At 43.7% G+C, this 24,010-nt stretch overlaps 1 protein-coding gene across 1 annotated transcript in view; it reads right to left on the bottom strand.

The window, feature by feature from the left end:
• Window positions 1-17,276, bottom strand: part of BOD1L1 (biorientation of chromosomes in cell division 1 like 1) — a 54,997-nt gene extending 37,721 nt beyond the window's left edge. The window contains exons 1-8 of the mRNA XM_018049736.1: window positions 16,910-17,276; window positions 11,431-11,555; window positions 6,504-6,694; window positions 4,862-5,476; window positions 4,139-4,288; window positions 2,159-2,325; window positions 933-1,044; window positions 146-284 (exon numbers count right to left, since the gene is read on the bottom strand). Coding sequence (XP_017905225.1) covers window positions 146-284; window positions 933-1,044; window positions 2,159-2,325; window positions 4,139-4,288; window positions 4,862-5,476; window positions 6,504-6,694; window positions 11,431-11,555; window positions 16,910-17,146 — 1,736 coding nt within the window. The 5' untranslated portion in view covers window positions 17,147-17,276. The remainder of the gene's footprint in view (window positions 1-145; window positions 285-932; window positions 1,045-2,158; window positions 2,326-4,138; window positions 4,289-4,861; window positions 5,477-6,503; window positions 6,695-11,430; window positions 11,556-16,909) is intronic.

Raw genomic sequence — 24,010 nt, forward strand, 5'->3', positions numbered from 1 at the left:
AAGAAAACCCTATTCCATGTTATTTCATAAACATGGAATAATACATACATTCAAGGTCTGACTCTTTCCTGTCATTTTCAATGCCTCTCTTCTGGAAGCTTGTCGAGAGAATATTATAATGTGAATGTGGCCAAATAATACGTACCTGGAATCCTTTTTCCTTTTTTTGCTTAAGGCTACCTTTTTCTCTAAAACTTTCCGTTCTTTAAGGACTTCTTTAATTCGGGGGGCTTTGGGTTCCAAACCTTTTGTTGATGATTCTTCTAAGTCTACATTACCTTTGCCTGGGGAAGAAGCAATCAACAAACTATGTTTCAGAACACAGTTTTATAAACAGTATAATCTTTATTCTTCATTAAGATTTTCTAATCACTGTAAAAATAAAAAATAGCTTCAATATCTCTAAGTTGTATTGGAATAAAAACATTTTATGTAGATGGAGAAGTCTTATATTTTTAAAGTGCTCATACATGTACATGTGTGTATTTTACATCAAACAAGATGAGTGTCCAGAGGAAGTTCAATTTTGTCCAGTGAAATATTCCAGATAAATGTTTGACATTTTAGTTAATGTAAGTATAGATGAATTCCATTAATATCACTGCAAGGCTTGAGGACTCACAGGTTAACAATAAATTTTCCAGTGATAACTCATTCCATAATCACTGGGAAATAAACTGCTATTATGTGAGTTGTGTAATCTGGTCTGTGATAGAATGTTTAACTTAGATATAGAAATATAATAAACAAGTGACTAAAGACATCAGATTAAAAAGGAAATCTTAAACATCTTAAAATATATAGTTTAAAAAATCTAAGATACAATTTTTATCACTTTATTTTATAATCGTATCTCATAAGCTGTCTTGATATCTAGAAGTCAATGAGGTAAGTACGTAGTTTAAAATATTGAAAGTTAAGATCTCTTATACCTTGAGTCTTAGCTTTTGAATACTTTGTCTTTTCTGCTTTCTGTTTTCGTTTCTCTTCAAGTTTTTCTCTATTAATTTGCCTTCTTAAAAGTCTCTCTTCTTTTTCTTTAGCCTAAAACCACAAAATATTCATAATTATGCTGGCAGATTCTCAAGTAAGAGCAAAAACACCCTGAAATAAAATATGCTTGCCCTTCAGATGTTCTTACAAATTAATGGGCTCTGTAACAGTGCACACATACCACTATAAACACATCTATGTGTGCGCATGTGTTTCAAAAGAGGCAGAAGGTGACATTTCTCCCTTACTAACTTTCAGAATGCCATCAATTTAAAGGTATCATTTGGGGAAATGGTGGTTTAATAAAACTGTTATTCCAATTAAAAGGCTACCTATAAAAATATCTATGAACATCAAGTGTAGAGGTAGGTCTTTATAATTATCTGATTTTCTCAAAGAAAGCTGAAATGCAGATTCAGGTAACAGGATGGTCCTACAATAAATGTTACTTGCTAGCTATACTCTCAGGACCCAGGGTTTGGGTGTGGGACTTCCTGTATTTGTATTTCAAACCTGGGAGGATCCAGTCATTGTGTTACTTTACCATCTCTTTCCTGCCCGGAACTCAAAGCCTCAAAGTATCAAATACCCTAAGCATAAGCCTAACTCCTGATCAACTAACCTCTTAAGAGAGAAGCCACCATTAACATTTCGGTGCGCTTCCTTCAAATCATTTTTAATGGAGTAGTATTTCCTTATTCTTTGTTTCACAACTTTTCACATTTTAATGTTTCTGAAATTGTAAGCCAACTTATTAAAACTGATGTATACATACAATGAGGTAGCAGTTTCTCTAAAAAGCTGTTAATAATTCAGTGCTACATCTTAGAAGTACTATCAAATGAAGGAAATATGCGGATGACTGTGCTTCCCTCCTAATAATATGTTAACGGCTGATGCCATCTCTCTTTATGGCTGGATCCATACTCGGGTCAAACATTTCCATACTATGAAACAACAAGGGTGTTACCAGTTTTTCACCAATCATGATGATATGAACAGCTCCATCATGTTTTTATCTATTCTGCCTAAATGACAAGGTTCCTGAAGGTGGAACCTATAAGTCACCATTTCGAATGCTCACCAGTAGCCTGTGAACAGACTAGTCAAGTTATGCCAACCTGATTTAATAGGTTAACATAACAAGAGCTCAAATCTGACTTACGATAGACTGCCGCCGTTGTTCCACAGTAAGTTCGTCATCAGAATCACTATAATACTTTGAGTAAAGATATGGTTTGTGAACATAAGCATGCCGCACATTTTTTGCTTTTCCTTCACTGGGATCATTGGTTTGAGTTTTCGTTTTGTTTTGCTTGTTCTTCTCTTCATCTGGAAGAAAGTCAGTAGAAAGAAGAGCTTTGCTGTCAATCAGCAATTAACATCAACATCAAGTGGCAAAAGCTATATCAAAGTAGTTTAAGGGTATTTGTAGGTCCAACAGGAGAAGTATCAGTATGTGAAAATTCAGAAAATTTTAAAGGCTATAATTCATATCTTTATTTATTTAAATTTTCTTTTGTTTGCTTCTTTGGCCATGCCACATGGCATGCAGAATTTCTCAGGGCAGGGATCAAACTCATGCCCCCTGAACAGGAAGCACAGAGTCTTAACCAATGGACCACCAAGACGTCCTCCTGATTCACATACTGTTTCTTTCTTTCAGCGTCTCACATATCAAAAAGAAAAATTAGACCTTAAGAGTTACTTATGTTTCCTGGACAAATAGTTAATCCTCATTTGTATGTCAACAGACTTGGCATGAATACTTTACCAGTATTAAGCTGAACAAATTCCCTTCAAGCCACACTTTAAACTTGAGATTTTAATGACCATTTATGATCTTTCGCTTATGGAAGAGGCAAGAACCAATAATTGGACCTACAGCAAGTATATACTAAAACCCCTCTACCCTGGGAAGGAAGAAAAGTTTCCCATGACACAGCAAGAAGCAATGAAGTGGTACTAAGTATTGCTTAGTACTCTTATAAAAGCAGTCTTCTTACTTTTGGATCCCATACACAGAAAATCTAGCTCTGTCCAGGAAAAACCTTGAAAAGACCCAATAAAGCATCTAGAAGTAAGATTTCCGTTCTGTCGGAGAAAGTGGAATGTTCACAGGATAAGAGCATTCTTCTTCCATCAGTACTCAGAAATGACCTCATGAGGATAATTATGAAGAGTGAGAAGTGCTACCCTTGCATTTTGGAGGCTACTAAGTCAGTTTTTTAAATGAATACTAAGAAAATGATGAAAAATGGGAGCAACTGAAAAATATTAATGCATTTACAGCACTGAAACTTCCTACTTTTTTCTTGCCTATGATTTTCTCTACAGATATCCTAATTCAAGTATGTGTTAAGTCGCTTCAGTTGTGTCTGACTCTGTGCAACCCCATGGACTGTAGCCCACCAGGCTCCTGTCCATGGGATTCTCCAGGCAAGAATACTGGAGTGGGTTACTATGCCCTCCTCCAGGGGACCTTCCTGATCCAAGGACTGAACCCATGTCTCTTATGTCTCCTGCATTGGCAGGTGGGCTCAATTCAAGAGTCAGTGGCAAATTTACCAGATGCTATCTGCAGGCAATTGCAAATAATGTTCAACATCTTTTACTTTTCAAAAAATCATAAACAAATATTTAATCACATGTTAAAGAGCAACGTAAGGTATTAGTTAGAAGCCCGGATGTGGGTTTCAAATGGTACTGTGCTCACTAGCTTCATGACTCCTGGTGACTATGTCATTCCTGGTGACAGACGATATAGCCTATTGCCTCTCCCCTTGGCTGATTTTAATGTGTCCCTTAGCTGTAAGAAACCATAAAGTGAGGGCAGTCTTGTGGACTGTGTCCCTCCAAACACTACCAAATATGGCATGTTCAAACATGATCTCATCCAACTCTTGTGACAATCCTAGGGAGTGGAGGTAAGAGATGGAGAACCTAAGCCTGTTGAGGTTTAGTAACTTACCAAGCTCACTCAGACAGACAATCTTGGAGCTGGGACTCAGAAACAAATCTTCCAACTAAAAGTCCCAAGCTCCTGCCATGGCGCCACACTGTCTTTCACGACACAGCCATCTGAACATACAAATACTGCTCAACAGGAAGCTTCACAGAGGCTTTACTAAGTAAAATGCTTTACCATCTGATGTAATCTCTCCTTCTTCCATGCTCTCAGACATCACAGCCTCCTCCTCAGTGTCTTCTTCAAAAGACGAAAGGTCACTGGTGTGGACGGAGCTAACTGTGATGTCTGTAAGTCCATCCACATCAGAATCTATCAAAGAGAAATCTACAAGAAAATGAAACATAGAAAACAAATCGTCTTGTGGTAACAACAAAATCAGCACCCGATTCCTAAAGTACATTAACATTTTTCTGCTTTAACTGCTCAAAGAACTTCAACTTCAGAAATAATCTCTCACCATTAGTAACCAATATCAAATAAGGTAGAGCTGTTTTCAGAAAACAGAAAGGCAAGGTTAGCCTATAAAACTAATAAAACTGACAATTCATGATGTGAATGATATACAAAAAGCAAATATTATGTAACTGAAATATTCACTAATATTTTAAAGATTAGGATATACAATTAATTGGCTTAGAATAATGTATGTGAATAAATTATGAGTTAAATAATAAGGCTTAGAGTGTCTCTGTTCATTTGCATTGTCAACTGGCACATGAGAATGAAAGGAAATATACAAATGCTTAATGCTCATCTTTCAGCAAAGAGAATATAAGTTTTCAGGATTTTAAAACACAAGTAGCAAATATATTTACAAAACTTTGAAGGCAAGTTTGATGTGCCCTCAACGGACACCCTTTGTTCTTTAAACTGCTGTAGACTTTTCCAAGTTTTTACCTTCTTTTGTTCCTTCACCGGTTTTAGCTTTACTGTTGGTTTTTTCTGAAGGAAGTTTTGAACATTCTACTTCTTTATCCTTTGCTTGTTTTTCATCTTTTGCTCTTTGCACATCTTCGCTCCTTTTTGAGTGATCGGTTTTCTTTTCAGTCTTTTCCTTCTTCTCTTTCTTTCTTTCTGCCTTTTCATTGCTGTCTGGCTTCTTTTCACCTTTATCTGCTGATTTGCTTTTTTGGTCACTGCTTTCTTGTTGAGCATCCTTATTGAGCAGAACTGAACTAGTGCTTTCTCTTGTGTGATTTTTCATTTCTTCAGCTGGACAAGGGGGATCACTAAGTTCTTCAGACCGAGGGGCAGCTTCCTGCCCTTCCCCTACAGAGTCGGGTGTAGATTTTTCTTTATCAGCTGTGTCCTCTGAAGTCCTCTCTTTCTCAGCACTAGCGTCAGTGCTTGCCTGAGATGGGGTTTTTTTGGACATTCTCTCACTGGTCTTGGCATTCGATGTCTCTGTTGAAGCCCTGGCAGCACTAGCTTCTTGGTTGAGAGACGTGATGGTTTCCAAGATGGACATGGCATCACTGGCCACGTTTGCACTGGGCCCGGGGGCAGGGACACCTTGGAGGGAAAGACACGTTTTAGAACAAATTTGTGCAGAAGGTAAAGCCCTCTGCAGATTCAAGGCCACCTGCCACCGTCAGTTTTATGTGACACACACACACATACACTTTTGGTCTTTCAGGTACTGGTGCTGAGACTGAACACACTCTCAATTCTCTACCTCTGTAATACAGGATCTTAGGCACTATGCAAATGTGGGAACAGTCTAGTTCCCAGAAGAAGAATATGTTCTCTAATTATTGTAATTATTGCCTCTACTGAAACACACACACACCCATCCACTACATTATTAAAATAACTATTATTTTTTAAAAAAAGAACTGTTATGCCAGTTTAAGAATCTGGGTGATAATTAAAATAACTACAGATGAATGGATAAGAAAGCTGTGGTACATATACACAATGGAGTATTACTCAGCCATTAAAAAGAATGCATTTGAATCAGTTCTAATGAGGTGGATGAAACTGGAGCTGATTGTACAGAGCGAAGTCAGCCAGAAAGAAAAACACCAATATAGTATACTAACGCATATATACGGAATTTAGAAAGATGGTAACGATAACCTTGTATGGGAGACAGCAAAAGAGACACAGATGTATAGAACAGTCTTTTGGACTCTGTGGGAGAGGGAGAGGGTGGGATGATTTGGGAGAATGGCATTGAAACATGTATAATATCATATAAGAAACGAATTGCCAGTCCAGGTTCAATGCATGATACTGGATGCTTGGGGCTGGTGCACTGGGATGACCCAGAGGGACGGTATGGGGAGGGAGGTGGGAGGGGGGTTCAGGATGGGGAGCACGTGTACACCCATGGCGGATTCATGTTGATGTATGGCAAAACCAATACAATATTGTAAAGTAGCCTCCAATTAAAATAAATAAATTTAAATTAAAAAAAAATTACAATTTCATGAGAGTGGCCAAAAAGAGAAATATTTTAACAAACTAAATACCCCTGACGTGGTAATCAGCACAAGAAGAAAAGCAACGGAACTGGCCAAGAATGAAAGCGAAGCACCTTGTGTGACGGTGGAAGAGTCCGGTTTCTCATCATCAGGGGCTGTGCTGCTACTCGTGTCCTCCTTATGATTGAGTGTGGCCAGAAACTCGTGCACAGCTTTCTCCACCTGAGGTCTGAATGTGTGGTTGATCTTTGGATCCACAACCTGAGAAATAATTCGGTCAATACCAGACTCCAACATTCCTGATCTGAAACACAGGATAATTTACAGAAAGGTGAAAAAACAAAAACGAAAATTAAGGTAGTATTAAACAATCTCCTTTTAAGTAAAGCTGTATCAATTACATATATGTTCTTAAACTGCCTTCTCTCCATTCTCCTTGGATTACAAGAAGAGTACACAACAGAAAATGAGATTCACACTACACTGGCATTTAACAAAGGATACTGCAAAAAAAAAAATTACATGAAACATGTCACATCTCCACTGCGTCTAGTGGAGATACTAAAGCAGACAGAACACAAGCAAAACAAAACGCCTTTAGGACGAGACAGAGCACAGTAGCTAAAGGCCAGGCTTGTAGGTGGCGCTTATCTTACCTCAATCCTGCCCATGGCAGACAGGAATAAATGACCACTAGAGCTGAATTCTAGGCCCGAAATAAACCTATGGATTCTACAACTTTTTTTTTTTTTTTTAAACGGAAAGATGTAAGTCTCTCATAAGTATTAGTGTGTCCACGAAAACTGAAGAATACACACCAAGTGCCATTTCCCCAAACTTACAAAAAAGAAAAAAAAAAAAGGAAAACTTTAGAAGAACAAAAACAAAGCTTAAGACTTTTGGCCTTCTTATTATCTTCTTGCCTTAAAGACTAAACGATTTATTCATTCAACAATTATGTTCTAAGTGTCTTATACACAACAGGCACCACACTAGCTACTGAGCCACTGCAAATCAGACCTGGTCTCTGTTCTGGTGGGGGTGAGAGACACAAAACACAACATGACAGCCGCTGGGACATACAATACACTATGAGAAAAGAATATTGTCATTATTAGCGATCCCTGAGATGACATGCGAATGCTTTACAAAGGAGAAGACATTTAACCTGAGTCCTAATTTCCAAAGAAGAGAAGGGAACAATGTGTTCAAAGAAATATCACATGTAAGAGACAGAGGAGCAAAAGGGCCAACAAAGCCTGAAACACGAAGAAAACCACAGAGGCCTCGGAACAAAATAGGAGGACATGCATTTATTTGAAGAATCGCACTTGTTTCTTTCTAACAGAGGAGCTGAGCGGTCACAGTTCTCTGGACAGTGTTGGGAGAGCGGGTTTGAGGCTTCCAGCTGTCCCTGCACAGGGCTGAGGTGTCTCTCTCTACTCCCTGCAGGGCTATGTCTGAGGGCCGTGCTGTCTGCAGTGGAGGATGGATGCAATTCGCCTTTCCCGACGCACCTCGCAGCCCTGGGATACTACAATTCCATTTATGTGGGCCATAGAGAAAAATGAGACACCATTGCACAAAGTAGGTAACCTGCTTTCTAAAGTTCTAAGATTACTAAAAAAAAAAAAAAGCGAATCCTCTGAACACCGTTACATCTTAGAGGTGTCTTTAAAATGTAGCAGGTGGAAAAGAAGCGAGGACAAGCAATCTGAAAAATGTTCTAAGGTGCAAGCACAAAGGCACAAAATAAAACACACCCTTCAAGTGATTGCTTCAGTCTCTTTCCCTGATGCCTATGTTCTGGGCCTCCGTGTACTTATGTCCTTGCTCACTCAGAGGTCCACTCTGATCTCAGAAATGGAGGCCCACACTAACAACCACACTGCTCCTCGTGGGTTCATTTCAGTGACGTGTGGGTGCAGCCGGGGCTGCCTCACCAGAGGAGGGGAGAAGTCATAGCTCCAGGTTCAAGGGCAAAGCCAAAATGCCAGCAGCTGGCACTGTCTTGGTTAAAGCTACTTTCTTGTCTTCCTTTAAACACTGTACAGTTCAGGTCATCATTTCTGAGCTCCCTTGCATTTTAAGGTTCTGTTGTACAAATGAATGCATAAACAGAGTAAAACTTTTTTTAAACTATTGAGCTGGCAGATTGGTTACTGAACCATGCAAAATTGCAGACATTAAACTATCTTGTCTTATGAAAATGGCAACTGTAAACAGTTCAATCTGAGTCAATTGAGTATTTCTCAAAGTATATGCAAAAAAAAAATGATCTGAAATTATATTTATAGGTGCAAATACGTTTCTATACCATTAGTAGTTGTCGTTGTTTAGTCGTTAAATTGTGTCTGACTCTGTTGCAATCCCATGAACTACAGACGCTGGGCTCCTCTGTCCATGGGATTTCCTGGGCAGAATACTGAAGTGGGTTGCCATTTCCTTCTCAAAGGGATCTTCCTGACCCAGGGATCAAACCCACATCTCCTGCACTGGCAGGTGAATTCTCACACACTGAGCCACCAGGGAGGCCCTATACCATTAGTTCAGTTCAGTTCAGTTCAGTCGCTCAGTCGTGTCCGACTCTGCGACCCCATGAACTGCAGCACGCCAGGCCTCCCTGTCCATCACCAACTTCCGGAGATCACCCAAACCCACGTCCATTGAGTCGGTGATGCCATCCAGCCATCTCCAGACACAACTAAAAGTTACCCTTTCTTTAGAGTAACTTAAAAATGTTATTTAAGAGACATAAATTTACTAATGTAATTTAAATGAAGGAACAGTTCAACTAAAAATAAGTAAAGTAGCTGGAAGAAAATGTACAGATGTCCCAGTAAGAGCAATGCCTAAACTACCCAAGCGACGACAATTCGCCCGCTCTAGTGCATAGAGGAGGGTCCTCATCACCCACAGGCAGACTGCCCTAGTGTTAACTGCCGACAGTCACAAGCACCCGCTACTGCAGTGCCCAGCAATCCCTCACCAAACAAGGTTCTGTGAAAACAACGTCATATGTTGGTACAACAATTTTAAGCGCTTGATTTTACATGGGCAAGATTGAGTTTAGCTCTTTAAAGAACAGAACAAATGACTGCTTCCCAGCTGTAAAGGTTTTGCTGTGCTAAGGAGTCAATTTCAAGAAATGTGCCTTCCATTCACTCTCTTAACAAATGAAGAAAAAGACAGAATCTAAGACCCTCCCCTTTCCAAACACAAAAAGAGAATCTAAGACCCTCCCCTTTCCAAACACGCTTTTAAAACAATGTTATTCTTTGTGAAAAAGGAGGCAGCTATGCACACGGTTGCGGGCTGGTGCTCTGTAACTGTGGATAATGTCTGTGAGCCTCCTGCCACCGCCACCCCCCACCCTTGGCCCCCGACTGACCCCTGGCCTCTGACTTGACCCCTAGCGCCCTACCCCTTGTTTTGGTTACTGTTCTCCTGCAGGGCTGGAAATGAGGAAGCCCCTAGGCCTGCTGCCCAACAGGAAAGGCCTTGACTTCTCCCCAGAAGCCATCAGATGCAGCCTTCTAATGGCGTCTTGTGATCTCACCTGGACTCTTTCACAGGTTCCTGAATATCTTTTAAAATGTAGACAACAAACCTACTGTCAAATTTCCCTCTTCCCTTCTCTTATTTACTAGGACACGCAGTCTGAGCCCCAGGTTCCTGGTTTCTAGGATTACCTGTGGCTAAATGGGTCTTTGAATCAGAGTGTAAAGTTTTATTTGTGGGGCTTCCTGTGGGTGAACTATCAAGGGAGCAATACACTAGGTAGGTTTGCAAGGTTCCTGAGGGACAAGAGGGAATTGAGGGGCAACAGCTATAAATTGTGCTTCCCTGGTGGCTCAGACGGTAAAGATCTGCCTGCAATGCAGGAGATGTGGGTTCGATCCCTGGGTTGGGAAGATCCCCTGGAGGAGGGCATGGCAACCCACTCCAGTGTTCTTGCCTAAAGAATCCCCATGGACAGAGGAGCCTGGCAGGCTACAGTCCATGAGGTTGCAAAGAGTCAGACACGACTGAGGGACTAAGCACACAACTATAAATCACATTTGTTTAACTGTTTAAAAAGCCACATTTCATCCCAGCAGATGAACCTGAACATAAATATTTCTCAAGGCAGGAAGAATAAAGCATTTTTAAAATAATGCAGTCAGCTTTTCTGGGGTGTGAGGCAGGGAAAGAGGGTTCAATTCTTCTAACCCTGGTGAATACTTACATTCATGGACAATATTGTAAATCTGCTCTTTGGGGGAACAAATATGATCTTTTTAGGTCCATCTAAACATTCTGGCTTTTCTCACTCTCTTTGTGTTTGCCAAGAAAAGGACTCTGACAGGTCCAAATGACACCATTCCCTTTCTGGTTATATCATCACTGAAACCCACAGGCAAAATCACAGGAAAATTAAAAACAAAAACAAAACAAACACAAACCAGGAAAGTCCCTGGTGGTCCAGGGGTTAGGACTCAGCGCTTTCACTGCTAGAGCCAGGTTCAATCGCTGACAGGGTAACTAAGATCTTACAAGCCACACTCAGCCAGGAAAAAGAAAAAGAAAAAAAAAGCAAGCAATTGTATTAGAACATAGAAGACACTGTCTCAAATCAGGAGAAAATGTTTCAATTTCAGTCATCTTTAATGTCTTTATTTGTAAACCAGGAATAATAAAGCCTACTCTTTCAGGACCAAAAAAGTAACTGTAAATGTAACTGTATAGGACACACTGACCAACCTGGCATTTGCCATCCATTCACATCAGATCTAGAGGGCTTTTTTTTGAAGTCACATAGTCACTCCTTCACTATTTCCAAAGGTCTATAGGAACAATCAGACTGTCAAATTTATGAGGGAAATGTGAAGCGATTTAGAGTCTACTCTAAAATTACACTGTATCATTGTATGAAGTAGCCACACTAGACCTGACAAAATTATCACAAGGTGAACAAACTTCTGCAAATGTCTCTGCTTTCAGGTAAGGCACACTGACATTCTCAAGCCTTCCTAGGAACTCTGCAGTTCTGAGACTTACTTGAGCACTTGCTGGCGAATATTGTTTCTAAGCTGGTTCTTGTTGAGGTGGGGACTCCATGTATGAGTTGCTAAGTGGTTTGCAACAAAGTTGTCAACACGCTGTCTCAGATTCTGATAGGCAGGCTAGAGAGAAAGAAAGATATCAATGTTAAAAACCTCACTGTTACACAATATCAACACTAATATCCATAGTCTCAGGAATCTGAGTATCTTTAGCAGTGTTAACATTTCTCACAGCATCAATGTGGCAACAAAGTTTCATAGTTTGACAACCTTGTATTATCCTTCTGCTTCAGGATAATACAAGACATTCAAATACCATTTATCTAAAACAAAATGTTTACAGATCAATACAAAGACAGATATAGCTAATTACAGACAAGAGACTAGAAGATAAGATACCAAGAAGTGTTACTGTTAGATGATTTGGAGTGAAGACATGGAGAAGAGCAGACAGGAAGTGAGCCTTCATTGAGAATAGGGCACCCCAGTTAGACCTTCAAAGTTTCACAACACAGCTGGGACAAGGAAAGGTGGGCTGCACAGGTACAGGGAGCAATGTCAGAGCAGGTGGATGAGAAAACACGGAGTCAGGAGAGTTGGGGAGCCCCCAAACCATTAAATGCAAAACAGAGAAATGAGACTGGAAACATAACCTGGAACCAGGGTTTGGAAGAATTTGGGGACTCATATATGAAGCCTGGAATTATGGGAGAGAGAATGGGAACCCACAGCACATAAGAGCAGCATGATATGTGATAGTTGACCTGATATTCCTACGGTGAGAGAGTAAATAGACTCAAGATATTTGCAGGAAAGCAGGCAATAACTAGAAGAATGAAAATCTGTACTGGAGTGGCAAAAATGGGCTGAAAGGCATGGATCCAAGAGAAATCAGGAAGGGACAACTGCTGGAACCAGGTGTTACATTAGATATAAGGCACTGGTTCCTAACTGGAAGCAATTTTGCCTCCCCCCACTCCACCCCCACCCAGGTGACCCCTGGCAATGCCTGGAGATATCTCTGACTGTCACTGCTGAGGGGAGTTGCTAGTGGCATCCTACCACGCACAGGACAGTCCCCCCCCACAAAGGCCTATCCAGCCCAAGATGTCAGCTGTGCTAAAGCTGAGCACTACTGGTACACAAGAAGCAGGACAGAGGACCCACACTAACAGGCCATTTCTATGCTGCCTGGAAGGACTGTCTGACTGCACGCTTCCTTCCTACAAGCTGTCCCCACCACGCGTGCTCTTTACATCTTTTATGTGACTTTTAATGTAGATAAGTCTGAGTATTCCGGAATGACTTTTAAGCAAAACTGTACAACCTCCGATTCTGCTGTTTGCTCCCTTACCCCTCAAAGTTTACTCTTCACAAGTTCTCATTATTTCAATGGTGTACACCTACCACTCCTTCTCCCTGTCCATCTGGCAAATTTCTCGCCTTCAGAGCTCACCTAACCCGTAAAGCCATCCTGACTCCCAAGGTAGACTTCCATGGCCCTTCTCCCATGTACCAACCGTCTCTGATACACACTCTCATTCAAGCAATTCTTGTGTTGTATTGTATTTTAGGGAGGGGGGCATATTTATCTCCTTACTGAAGTGTAAGCCTTCTCTCACTCTTTTAGTCTTTGTTTTCACACTGCTAGGCAGATAAGCAATTAAAAAATAGTTATCAGATGAGATGACTGGGTAACCATCTAGGTAATGGAGATGAGAAAGATTTTATCCCTCTGTGACACCCCTTTACCCCTTCCAATTACCAGAATTTTGCTAATACCTATGTTCTATCCTTTATATTCTATCCTCTATTCTATACCTATATTTAGCTGGGAACAATTAAAGGCAAAGGAGAAGGGGGTTGCAGAGGATGAGATGGTTAGATAGCATCACCGACTCAATGGACATGAATTTGAGCAAACTCTGGGAGATAGCAGAGGACAGGGAAGCCTGGCGAGCTGTAATCCTAGGGGTCGCAAAGAGTTGGACACAACTTAAGTGACTGAACAACAAATATTCCATCTGACCAAAACTAGTCTCATGATCATTTCTCATGTTCCTCTCCATTTATCCAAAATTCATATGAACAAAACTAATTTTCTCCCCAATGATTCTAAAACACAATTATTCTTCCCAATATTCCCAAACCTCAGAAACATTAGGCTCAAATGTCACAATGTATTTAGCACTCTACTTGCTTATAAAACAACCTTCAACTTGAACTATAAAAGTTAAATCTCTTGGTTTCTAAGTTCTCGTTTAGGTAAAAAAGCCTAGTGACTGCGATAATATTTTGGGCTCCATTACTCTTCTGGGGAGAGCTATCTCTTTTTTCCAGTCCAGTTCAGTTCAGTTCAGTTGCTCAGTCATGTCCGACTCTTTGCGACCCCATGAACTGCAGCTCGCCAGGCCTCCCTGTCCATCACCAACTCCCAGAGTTCACTCAAACTCACGTCCATCGAGTCGGTGATGCCATCCAGCCATCTCATCCTCTGTCATCCCCTTTTCCTCCTGCCCCCAATCCCTCCCAGCATCAGAGTCTTTTCCAATAAGCTCCTGGCCAAAAGCCTTCACATCGTCATGACTCCTTCTCTTCCACTCCTCACCCGAAACAGCAGCAAATCCCGCCGGCATTAGCCTCAGAATACAGCCAGAACCTGAGCACCTCCCATCCCCTCCACTGCTACCACGCCTGTCCAGAGCATCCTCCTTTCCTGCCCAGATTACAGCTGCACACTGGCCTGCATCTAGTCTACCCTTGCTGTCTGAAGTCTGTTTTCCACAGTGCAGCTCGTGCCGATCTTCTAAAGTTAGGGGGACCACGTCATTTACTGTCCAAACCACGTCACGTCTGAAGTAAAGGGGGTACTGTTAATGGCTCCACAAGGTCAAGCCATCTAAGATGGAAGTCAGATCGCATCCTTCTTCTGCTCTAACACCTGCCAGTGGCTTCTCAGCTCCAGTGAGTGCCAAACTTACCAGGGCTCCGGCAGCTCTGTAAAGGGAGGGTGGCAGGGGGCTCCTACCTCAGTTTCTAGCCCTTCCTCCCTCAGCAGGCTCTGCCTTAGGCCTCCCGCTCTCGCTGTGCTCCCCAGCTGGCACCTTCAGCCCCCACCACTGGAGAGCTCCTTCAGCGATGGCTCAAATGTCATTTCATTTGCTCTTGCCTGAACAACTTAGGCAAAACACACCACCAACCCCTTCCACCCTCATCCTGCTTTCTCTCTCCCACAGAACCTCTCACGAGTGAGATTTACTTTCTCTTATGGGCTTCGAGCTTTACAGCAGCAGGGACTTTCTGTTCACTGCTGTGTCCCCTGGTACCTAAAACAATGCCTGGTGTATAGTAAGTTATTTGTTGGGTGAATAAACTTACATTATTTCTGTCTCTGATGTTTCTTTTAAATCTGAAAAGAAATAGACAATAATTATGGTGACCAGGAGCCATTTCCAGCTGAGAAAGTATCCAAAAACCGGCCTTTACGACCTGGAGTGAAAGGGGCCACATTCACTTGGTCAGGGAGCACCCTGCTGAGTCCCAGGAGGTGGGTCTGCCTTGATTTTCCCTTCTCACGTGCCACTCGGTGCACAGGGGTCGGAATGGCTTTGAAACCTGGCTCTGGGGATCTGGAGACCACAGCAGAGGTCAGCATTAGCTGGCTTTGGGGCTGCATGTTCATGTCAACCTGTGTACTTGTCCTAGTTATCATTAGATTGTCAAACCAATGGTGCTTCTTTCTTTCTCCCCAAGAAATGTTTTAGGACTCTACTTTGAGAGGCTCTCGCAGGACTATTACAGGCACAACAACAATATTCAGAGGGAATTTGGATGCAGAAAAAGTTGAGCCTTAAATACTATAGCTCCCCACCCCCCCCACTGCTGGTGTATTTGAATTTTCATCTGCATACACAATGATGACACATGGATTTGTAGGTTTCTAAGGACAGCAAAGTGAAATCTCTACTTGCCAAATTAAAAAAAAAAAAATAGCTTTACTTTTTGACAGCTGGGTAACATTTACTTCCCCGTGTCCTGTGGGGAAAAAAAAAAGGATGGAAGGAAGGGAGAGGGAGGAAGAAAGTCAACTGCATTCATTTTCAAACAGGCAGTTGCGCATATTCCCTAAAATGAAGTGAGCAAACTACTTACTACCTACATAAATAAATATCCCCAAGAAAACTGAATTTCATGTGGTTCAGAAACTCCAACACCCCCAAAAGGCACATTCTATTTCTGGTCTACAAGGTGGGCCAGAGTTTTTAAAAGGGATGTCCCCAGACTGTCAGAAAGGTTTCCCCAGAGGAGACAAGGGAATGGTGTGTGCTTCACCTCAAAGCCCTTTCCTCAAAGAAACAAGTTTCTTTAGAAGAGCTGAACATGTTATGTGAAAACCCTGACCCCACCGAAACTCTGAACTAATGAACCAAACCAGATCTAAATTTTAAAAAAGTTTTTCCCCAACTGTTTCCAACCAAAGCTTCCTGCTGCACTTGCTTCTAGACCTACTGGGTTTCCATCCATCTACTGAATGCACCTTCCCGTTTTCTCTACTCAGCCTTTGCAGAACCACCCAAGTTGACCCGCTCCTGCTAACCCCTCTTCACTTTGACACTTGGTACATACTCCTTTTCCCTTCCCAGCCCTGCTCTTTTTGTACAGGGAACCTTTCCCCATACACCCCTTACTCTTCGCAACTCACTCTTTTGCCCAGTCCTTCTTCCACTTCAGTGTCTGCCGTCACCTCCTCCTCCGTCCTTTGCTCAGTTTCCTCTACCCCTCCCCTCTCATCCCTCCTCCCTTCTCACTTTAGAGACATTACTTGGCCTGAGCGACTAAATCAAGAGTCCCTGGAGGAAACAAAAGCCCCATCTCCGTACCCCACCTTTCCATCGCCCCTCACCGCATCGCAACACTGCAAACAATTCGATTCATTACCATTTAGCGCTTTCTCCGAAGGACACAGACCTGATGCTTACCAGCAATCTTCAAAAGAGAGACGCCAAAAATAACTTGGGACACAAAGTAAATCCGGGGGGCGAAGGGCGGGGGGCGGGGCGGTGAGTGGAAATCATAGATGAAAGCGCCGTTAGCCTTAGTACAGACGAGCCTCCAAAAGAACAGCAACTCGGTGTGGCTCACCCCTATATTCCCAGCACCTAAGGAGTGCCTGGAACGTAGGAGATGCTTAACGCTAGTCTGTTAAACCAACGAAAGGCTGAGCGAATGAATGAACACAGCGAGCCCCGCGCAGCGCCGGGCACGAAGCGGTCCCTCAGAGAGGAAGCGGCTGCGCAGGGAACTCCGGGGTGGGGAGGCGGCGCGCTCCAGAGCAGCCCCGGGGCTGGGGACGCCGAGGCAGCCGCCGGCCCACCGACCGATGGCGGGCCACCGACGGCCTGCCCGGCAAGGCGGCAGCCCGCGGGGTCGTCCCCGGTCCCCGCCCGCCCGCAGCTCCCCCGCGCGCCCCGCACCTTGGTGTCCACATCGGCCAGGCAGTCCCTGCGGAACTGGTCGAAGAGCCCCTGGCTCTTGAGGTGGTTCACGATCATGGCCACGAGCTGCGGGTCCCCGGCGCCGGCGCCCGCTCCCCCGGCCCCGCCCGCGCCCGGGCCAGTCCCTGGGCCAGGCGGCGGCGGCGGCGGCTGCGGCTGCGGCGGGGGAGGCGGCGGCGCGGGAGGGGGTGGCTGTGGCTGCGGGTTGGTGGCCATGGCAGCCTGGGCCCGGAGAGGAGCGCGGTGAGCCCCGGGCGGGCGGCGCTCCTGGGAGGCGGCGGCTGCACCGGTCCCGCCGCTTGAGGGAAGCCAACGGGATGTTGTTACGGAACCAGCGGATCCAGAGTGCCCCGGAAGTGAAAGGGAACTCCGGTGGGGGGAGGGGGGAGGAAGGAGGAAGGAGGGAAAAAAAAAAGCGGTGACAATGGTAACAGAGGCGCGTCTACGGCGGCCGCGAGGGGCCAGTTCCGGTCTTCGCTGAGTGCGGGCACCTTCGCGAGGCTGGGCTGCGTGGGAGTCGGCGGCCTGAAGCCCGGCTGCTCAGACAGCGAGCGGCGGGCGGCCGCCTGGGGCCTGGTTCTGGAGTCCTGGGCGGTCGGGCGTACGACTGGAGCCACGCCCCGGGGCCCGAGGGCCGACTGGGTGCCGGCACGCGGGGCCGGGCCGGCCGGGGCGGGGGAGCGAAACCTAGGACGGGTTCCAGCCGCGGTGGCGTTCAAGCCTGACACTCTTGTTCCTGTTTCCCAGAGCGGTTGAGATCCGTAGACATTCCCGTGCAAACGCGTGGGTAGAACTGCTTACTCTTAACTCTCCCAGACCTCCTTGTTCTCAGCCTGTGACCTCCCAGCTGCCCGCCCCATCCCTTTTTTTCCTGGAGCATCCTCCGTTGGGTCTGTGGCCAAGAATCCGATCCCTCCAGCGCCTCCTTGCTACCCGGGAAGACAAACCCTCACCCCCACCCCACCAGGCTTTCAGCTCTCAGGGTGTTGCTTCTGATTAGTTTGATCATTTGGCAATGCTTATAAAGCACGCTCGCTAGGTGCCAGGCGTGGCATTTGGTTTAGATGCATGAATTCACACAGTCTTCCGAACAGTGGTAAACTAGCTCTCAGTTCAGTTCAGTCGCTCAGTCGTGTCCGACTCTGCGACACCATGGACCGCAACACGCCAGGCCTCCCTGTCCATCATCAACTCCCTGAGTTTACTGAAACTCATGTCCATCAAGTCGGTGATGCCATCTAACCATCTCATCCACTGTCGTCCCCTTCTCCCGCCTTCAATCTTTCCCAGCATCAGGGTCTTTTCAAATGAGTCATTTCTTCTCATCAAAGTGAAAGTGAAGTTGCTCAGTCGTGCCGATTCTTTGCGACCCCATGGACTGTACCCTACCACGCTCCTCGGTCCATGGGATATTCCAGGCAAGAGTACTGGAGAGGGTTGCCATTTCCTTCTCATCAGGTGGCCAAAGTATTGGAGTTGCAGCTTCAGCATTAGTCCTTCCAATGAACACACAGGACTGATCTTTAGGATGGACTAGTTGCATCTTCTTGCAGTTCAAGGGACTCTCAAGGGTCTTCTCCAACACCAGAGTTCAAAAGCATCAATTCTTCAGCACTCAGCTTTCTTTATAGTCCAATTCTCATATCCATACATGACTAGACTACTGGAAAAACCATAGCCTTGATGGACCTTTGTTGACAAAGTAATGTCTCTGCTTTTTAATATGCTGTCTATGTTGGTCATAACTTTCCTTCCAAGGAGTAAGTGTCTTACAATTTCATGGCTGTAGGCACCATCTGCAGTGAATTTGGAGCGCCCCCCCCCCAAATAAACTAGCTCTAAACTAGCACTAAACTACTATCACTCATTTCCACATCAGGAGACTGAGATCTAAGAAAGATTAATAGTCCAAGGTTATATAGCAAACCAACTGATTCTGGACTGAGTCTTTTAATCTTTAAAATAGTTATTAGTATGTGATGGAGGGCAGAAGGAGAAAGGGATGACAGAGGATGAGATGGTTGGATGGCATCACCGACTCAATGGACATGGGTTTGGATGAACTCCGGGAATTGGTGATGGACAGGGAGGCCTGGTGTGCTGCAGTTCATGGGGTTGCAAAGAGTCGGACATGACTGAGCGACTGAACTGAAAGCAAAGTGAATATTGCACGTTTATAATTAGTTGATAAAATGTTAAAGTTATGGGAAAGTACATCTTTTGGTGAAATGGATATTGTTGCTTTTTAAAACCCATAAATCTATGGATGAATATGTCTTACTGCTAGAATGGGAAGGACTGAGCAACAGTTTTCTTCATATTTCTAGTTTCTGTAGCTGTGTGACCTGAGAAATTGAGTTCATATAAACATGTACTGTACCTGGAAACAAAGTTTTATTATAGCGATATCACTCAGTTCTTGATCTCAAAAAATTAAATTTGATGATCTTTGCGAGCTTTTTCAGTTAGACCCTGTTTCAATTTTGCTGAAAGTCAAGACTTGAAAACCACCCAACTTGCCAAAGGGTTACCTAGTCCTTATTTTTTCCACTTTTCAGTTTCTGGAAAATATACCATATAGGCTTTATCAAGACATCAGATGACAAGCAGTTAAAAAAGCAGCAAGCAGTTAAAGAAGAAAAACAAAAGTGACATGAAGTGACTATGAATTAGACATTAAAGAGTCGGACACGACTGAGTGACTGAACTGAAGAAATGAGATGTATGTGTCCTGTTTAACCTGATAGTAGTCAAACTGGGAAATATCTAAACATGGTTCATTTGCATAAGCAGTTCTGGATAAAATGCCCCCCCCTTTTTTTTTTTTTTTTGGTTACAGGTGGTTCAGTTTTGTTTTTGTCAGAACTTTGCAGCTAATAAAACAGCTCATTAAAGTTGAAACTGTCAAATATAGGAAATATTTGTTATTATAACCTAATCAACAGCTGTTTTCATCATCAGACTAGCCCAATAAGCCCCACTGGATTTACTTTCTGTCAGAAACAGTTTGACTTCATTGTTTCAATTCAAATAAAGTGTTCATTTTGAGGAGTATAATGAAGATTTGTTGTTTAATGGCTAAGTCTGTCTGACTCTTGTGACTCCATGGACTGTAGTCAGCCAGTCTCCTCTGTCCATGGGATTCTCCAGGCAAGAATACTGGAGGGGGTTGCCATTCTCTTCTCCAGGAGACCTTCCTGACCCAGGGATCAAACCCATATCTCCTGCTTAGCAGGCAGATTCTTTACCCCTGAGCTACCAGGGAAGCCCATACAGGGTATAGAAAATCCTAAATAGTCTAAAACATAATAAAGTGAGAATTAACTATAGTTTAAATAGATAATTCACACTAGGTCTTATAAAATGTATGTTAGCTATCTTATTGAGTAACACACTTAATCTAAAAGAAATAAGAATATTTGTATCCATGGATTTGTTACACTGGGTACATACATACTGGATACAGCGTAACTTTGAACAATTTTTTTAGCCTTGGAAACCATTCTAGTTCCATTGGAAAGAATCAGGGTCACTGACTGCACTGCCTTAGCTGTTCCAGCCTGCTCTTCTTTCCACTTGAAGACAGGTCCTAGGGATGAGTACTGTGAATGCATGAGGTGGAAGTGGGGTGACATGTAAATCTTTTAAAAAAAGAAAAAAAGCTGTTTTAAGTGATCATCATTTCTTACCAATGGCCTTGTTGTTTTGTTCTCTACTCTTACAGTTTCTTTAGAAACAGTAATATAATTTTTGATAATAGTGGGAGTGTATGACCTCTTGGCAAGGTCTTCAGAATAATTTGCCATTGCTCTCCTACCCCACTGTATGTATGTCTGAATTCAGAGTATCTCAACTAGAATCAAATACTTTATCCCTGAGTATGACTGAGCTTTCATTTGGTTTCCCATGTCTGATGCTCAGGTGACAGTTAAACAGATTTTGCAAACACTTTGGGAAAGAGAGGAACCACGGTGGGTTATTGGGCAGTCCTTTGTATCCTTGGGCACCAGACGGCTGCCAACTATCCAACTCCTGTGGTTTCTTCTCTTTTTACAGTTCAGCAGGCCCTGCTACACACCCCTACCCAATCCCCCAAACCCTGTTTCTAGGGGCTAATCCTGTGAAAGTCAGACATCGCTCACAGTGGTGATCTAACCCCGTGGAGTCTACCTACTCATTCGGCAAAGTGGCTGGATCTCTTGCCCTCACATCCCCAGGCCCCACTCCCAACTAGGCCTCAGGTCTAGCCTTCCATGATCAAAAGGCCAGTGAATATCATTTCCTAAATGACTTTCCATCAGCTCAAAGTTCAGTTGAAATCTTGAAAGTCTGAGAACTTTCACCTGATCTGGGATGAGCCTCCCAGTGCCATGGGACAAACAATGGTCATGAAACGTCTCTCAAATATTGATCAAATTTCGGGCCATGGAGAGGGACTGTGAAGCGGACTATTTCCTGCCATGTCAGTAAACAAGAGTGTCACAGTTGTTAGTGACTGCAGCCCTCCAGTGTGGGCCCTAAGGGAATTCAGGAAAGACAAGAATACCTGCTATGTAACAGTTACCACACTGTAGCTGCTCCCTATGGTGAACCCCGAGGTAAGGAGACTCAGGATGTGAAGACAGGATACTGGTCTCAGATAGGTGAGGTACGCATGAAAGGAATGATTCCAGTGAGCCCAGACTCTTGCATCTACACATACAAGGAAAAGCATGAAATTCCGTAAGTTGAGATACCTGGTTTTCCTTAATTAATAAGAATATTTTGATGTTCAGACTACCTGCCCCTTATTGCAAACCTCCACATAAGCTATCTCCTCCCCCTACCTCCTCGGAACAGTTCCCTCAGGGTCACTTGAGATGCTATCTCCCGGGCTTGAAGTCCTAAAAATTCCCACCAAATAAGACATAACTCTCAACTTCTAGGTTGTGACTAGTTTTTAAAGCAACACCTTTTTCAATGATAGCAAAACACATTTTAAGGTGGGATTCAAAACACTCCCATTGATGGTTTTTGTAAGAGGAAGTGAAGAGGATAATATGAATCATTAATATTTGTCTTTCCAGAGTGAACCCTGTGGTCACAGCTAATCTCTTATTTCTGTGCAGTATATAATACTCAGGGAAGATGGAGTGACATTAATAGTTGGGAAGAACATTATAAAGTGTTAATTTGAGGGGAGAATTGCTTTTTTCCTTTTTTTTTTTTTCCTGAAAGAATTTGAAGGGATTGTCATGACTTGTGAAACAGGAGGGAAGGGGGCAGGGCACTCCCTTTAAAAGAATGATATAGCCATAGGACTTGAAAAATCTTGGTTAGAGGGAATTCTCTTGTAGAGCAGTTAAGAATCCATACTGCGATGAAGGGGGCACATTGATCCCTGGTCAGGGAACTAAGATCCCACATACTGGGGAACAGCTGGGTGCCTATGCCACAGCTGGAGAGTCCATGTACCTGCAATGAAAGATTGAGCATGATGCAATGAGGATCCTGTGCGCTGCAACTAAGACTTGATCAAGCAAAAAAAAAAAAAAAAAAAAAAATCGGTTAGAACCAATCAGGTCCAGGATGGTGGACCTTCCAGTGGACCATGAACCAAATCAAATGCCCCTTGTAATACATTGACAGAAGCTAAGTGACACACCCACCAGGACCAGGATGGTTCTGAGACTAACAATAAAATGCCCCAAAGTGGGTGGTGGCCCAATCTTTGCCTATTCCTCCAAATAATTGGAATAACCCACTCATTAGCCTATGAAATCACCCAGCCTGTAAAAACTAACCACACCATATTTTGAGGCTGCTCTTACCTTCTGAGATGGCCCACGCTTTGTTTGTGAATTTGTATGTGTGTGTGTGTGTATATCTGTGCTCAGTCATTTCTGACTCTTTGCGACCCCGTGGTCCAGGCTCCTCTGTCCATGAAATCTTCCAGGCAAGAATACTGGAGTGGGTTGCCATTTCCTCCTCCAGGGGGTCTCCCTGACGTAGGGATTGAACTCGCGTCTCCTGTGTCTTCTGCCTCTGACAGGTGGACTCTTTACCACTCACACCACCTGGGAAGTCTGTGGAGTGTGTGTCTCTCTAAATAAACCCACTTCTTACCTATTAATTTCTCTTGACTGATTCCTCTGCAACAAGACATCAGGAGCCTCACATTCACCAGGAACATTTGGAAGTGAGAATAGCACAAGGGGATGGCAAGGTGGCGAGGAGGAAGGACAGTTGGGGACACTATTCTGCAGAGGTTGGAAACCCCCTCATTCCCTGCCAGGCTAGGAGTGGCCAGGAGCACCTGGATGAGCTGCAGGACTAAAGAGGACAACTGAGTTCTAGCAGGTGGGAATAGAGGAGATGGGTTTGGGACAGCAAGATAGCAATGACAACAGAGAATGAGGACTGGACTTTGGAGCAGGAAACCCAGAGGAGCAGAAAATTCGTGATTTGGGGGTAGGGTGTGAGTGATTTGGGGAAAGAGTGGGAGAGAAGTTTTCTGGTGAAATGGGACATACCGATCACCTTAGTTATTCATACTTGGTGTGGGAGAGTCCTGTATGAATCATCAGGAAGCTTAGCAGTGGCTCTCAAACTTTCAGTTCAGTTGCCCAGTCATGTCCAACTCTTTGGACTGCAGCATGTCAGGCCTTCCTGTCCATCACCAACTCCTGGAGCTTACTAAAACTCATGTCCTTCAAGTCGGTATGTCATCCAACCATCTCATCCTCTGTTGTCCCCTTCTCCTGCCTTCAATCTTTCCCATCATCAGGCTCTTTTCAAATGAGTCAGTTCTTCACATCAGGTGGCCAAAGTATTGAAGTTTCAGCCTCAGCATCAGTCCTTCCAATGAACATTCAAGACTGATTTCCTTCAGGACTGACTGGTTTGATCTCTTAGCAGTCCAACGGACTCTCAAGAATTTTTTCCAACACAACAGTCCAAACTTTAGTGAGCATTAATGACTCTCTGGGAGGACTTTTAAAACTGCTGCCACCACCCCCAGAACCTCACTTTTGATAGATGTAGGCCAGGGCCTGTTGTTCAGTTGCTAAGTCATGTCCCCATTGACTGCAGCACAACAGG

The sequence above is a fragment of the Capra hircus genome, chromosome 6 (genome assembly GCF_001704415.2).
Source record: "Capra hircus breed San Clemente chromosome 6, ASM170441v1, whole genome shotgun sequence".
Classification (NCBI taxonomy): domain Eukaryota; kingdom Metazoa; phylum Chordata; class Mammalia; order Artiodactyla; family Bovidae; genus Capra; species Capra hircus.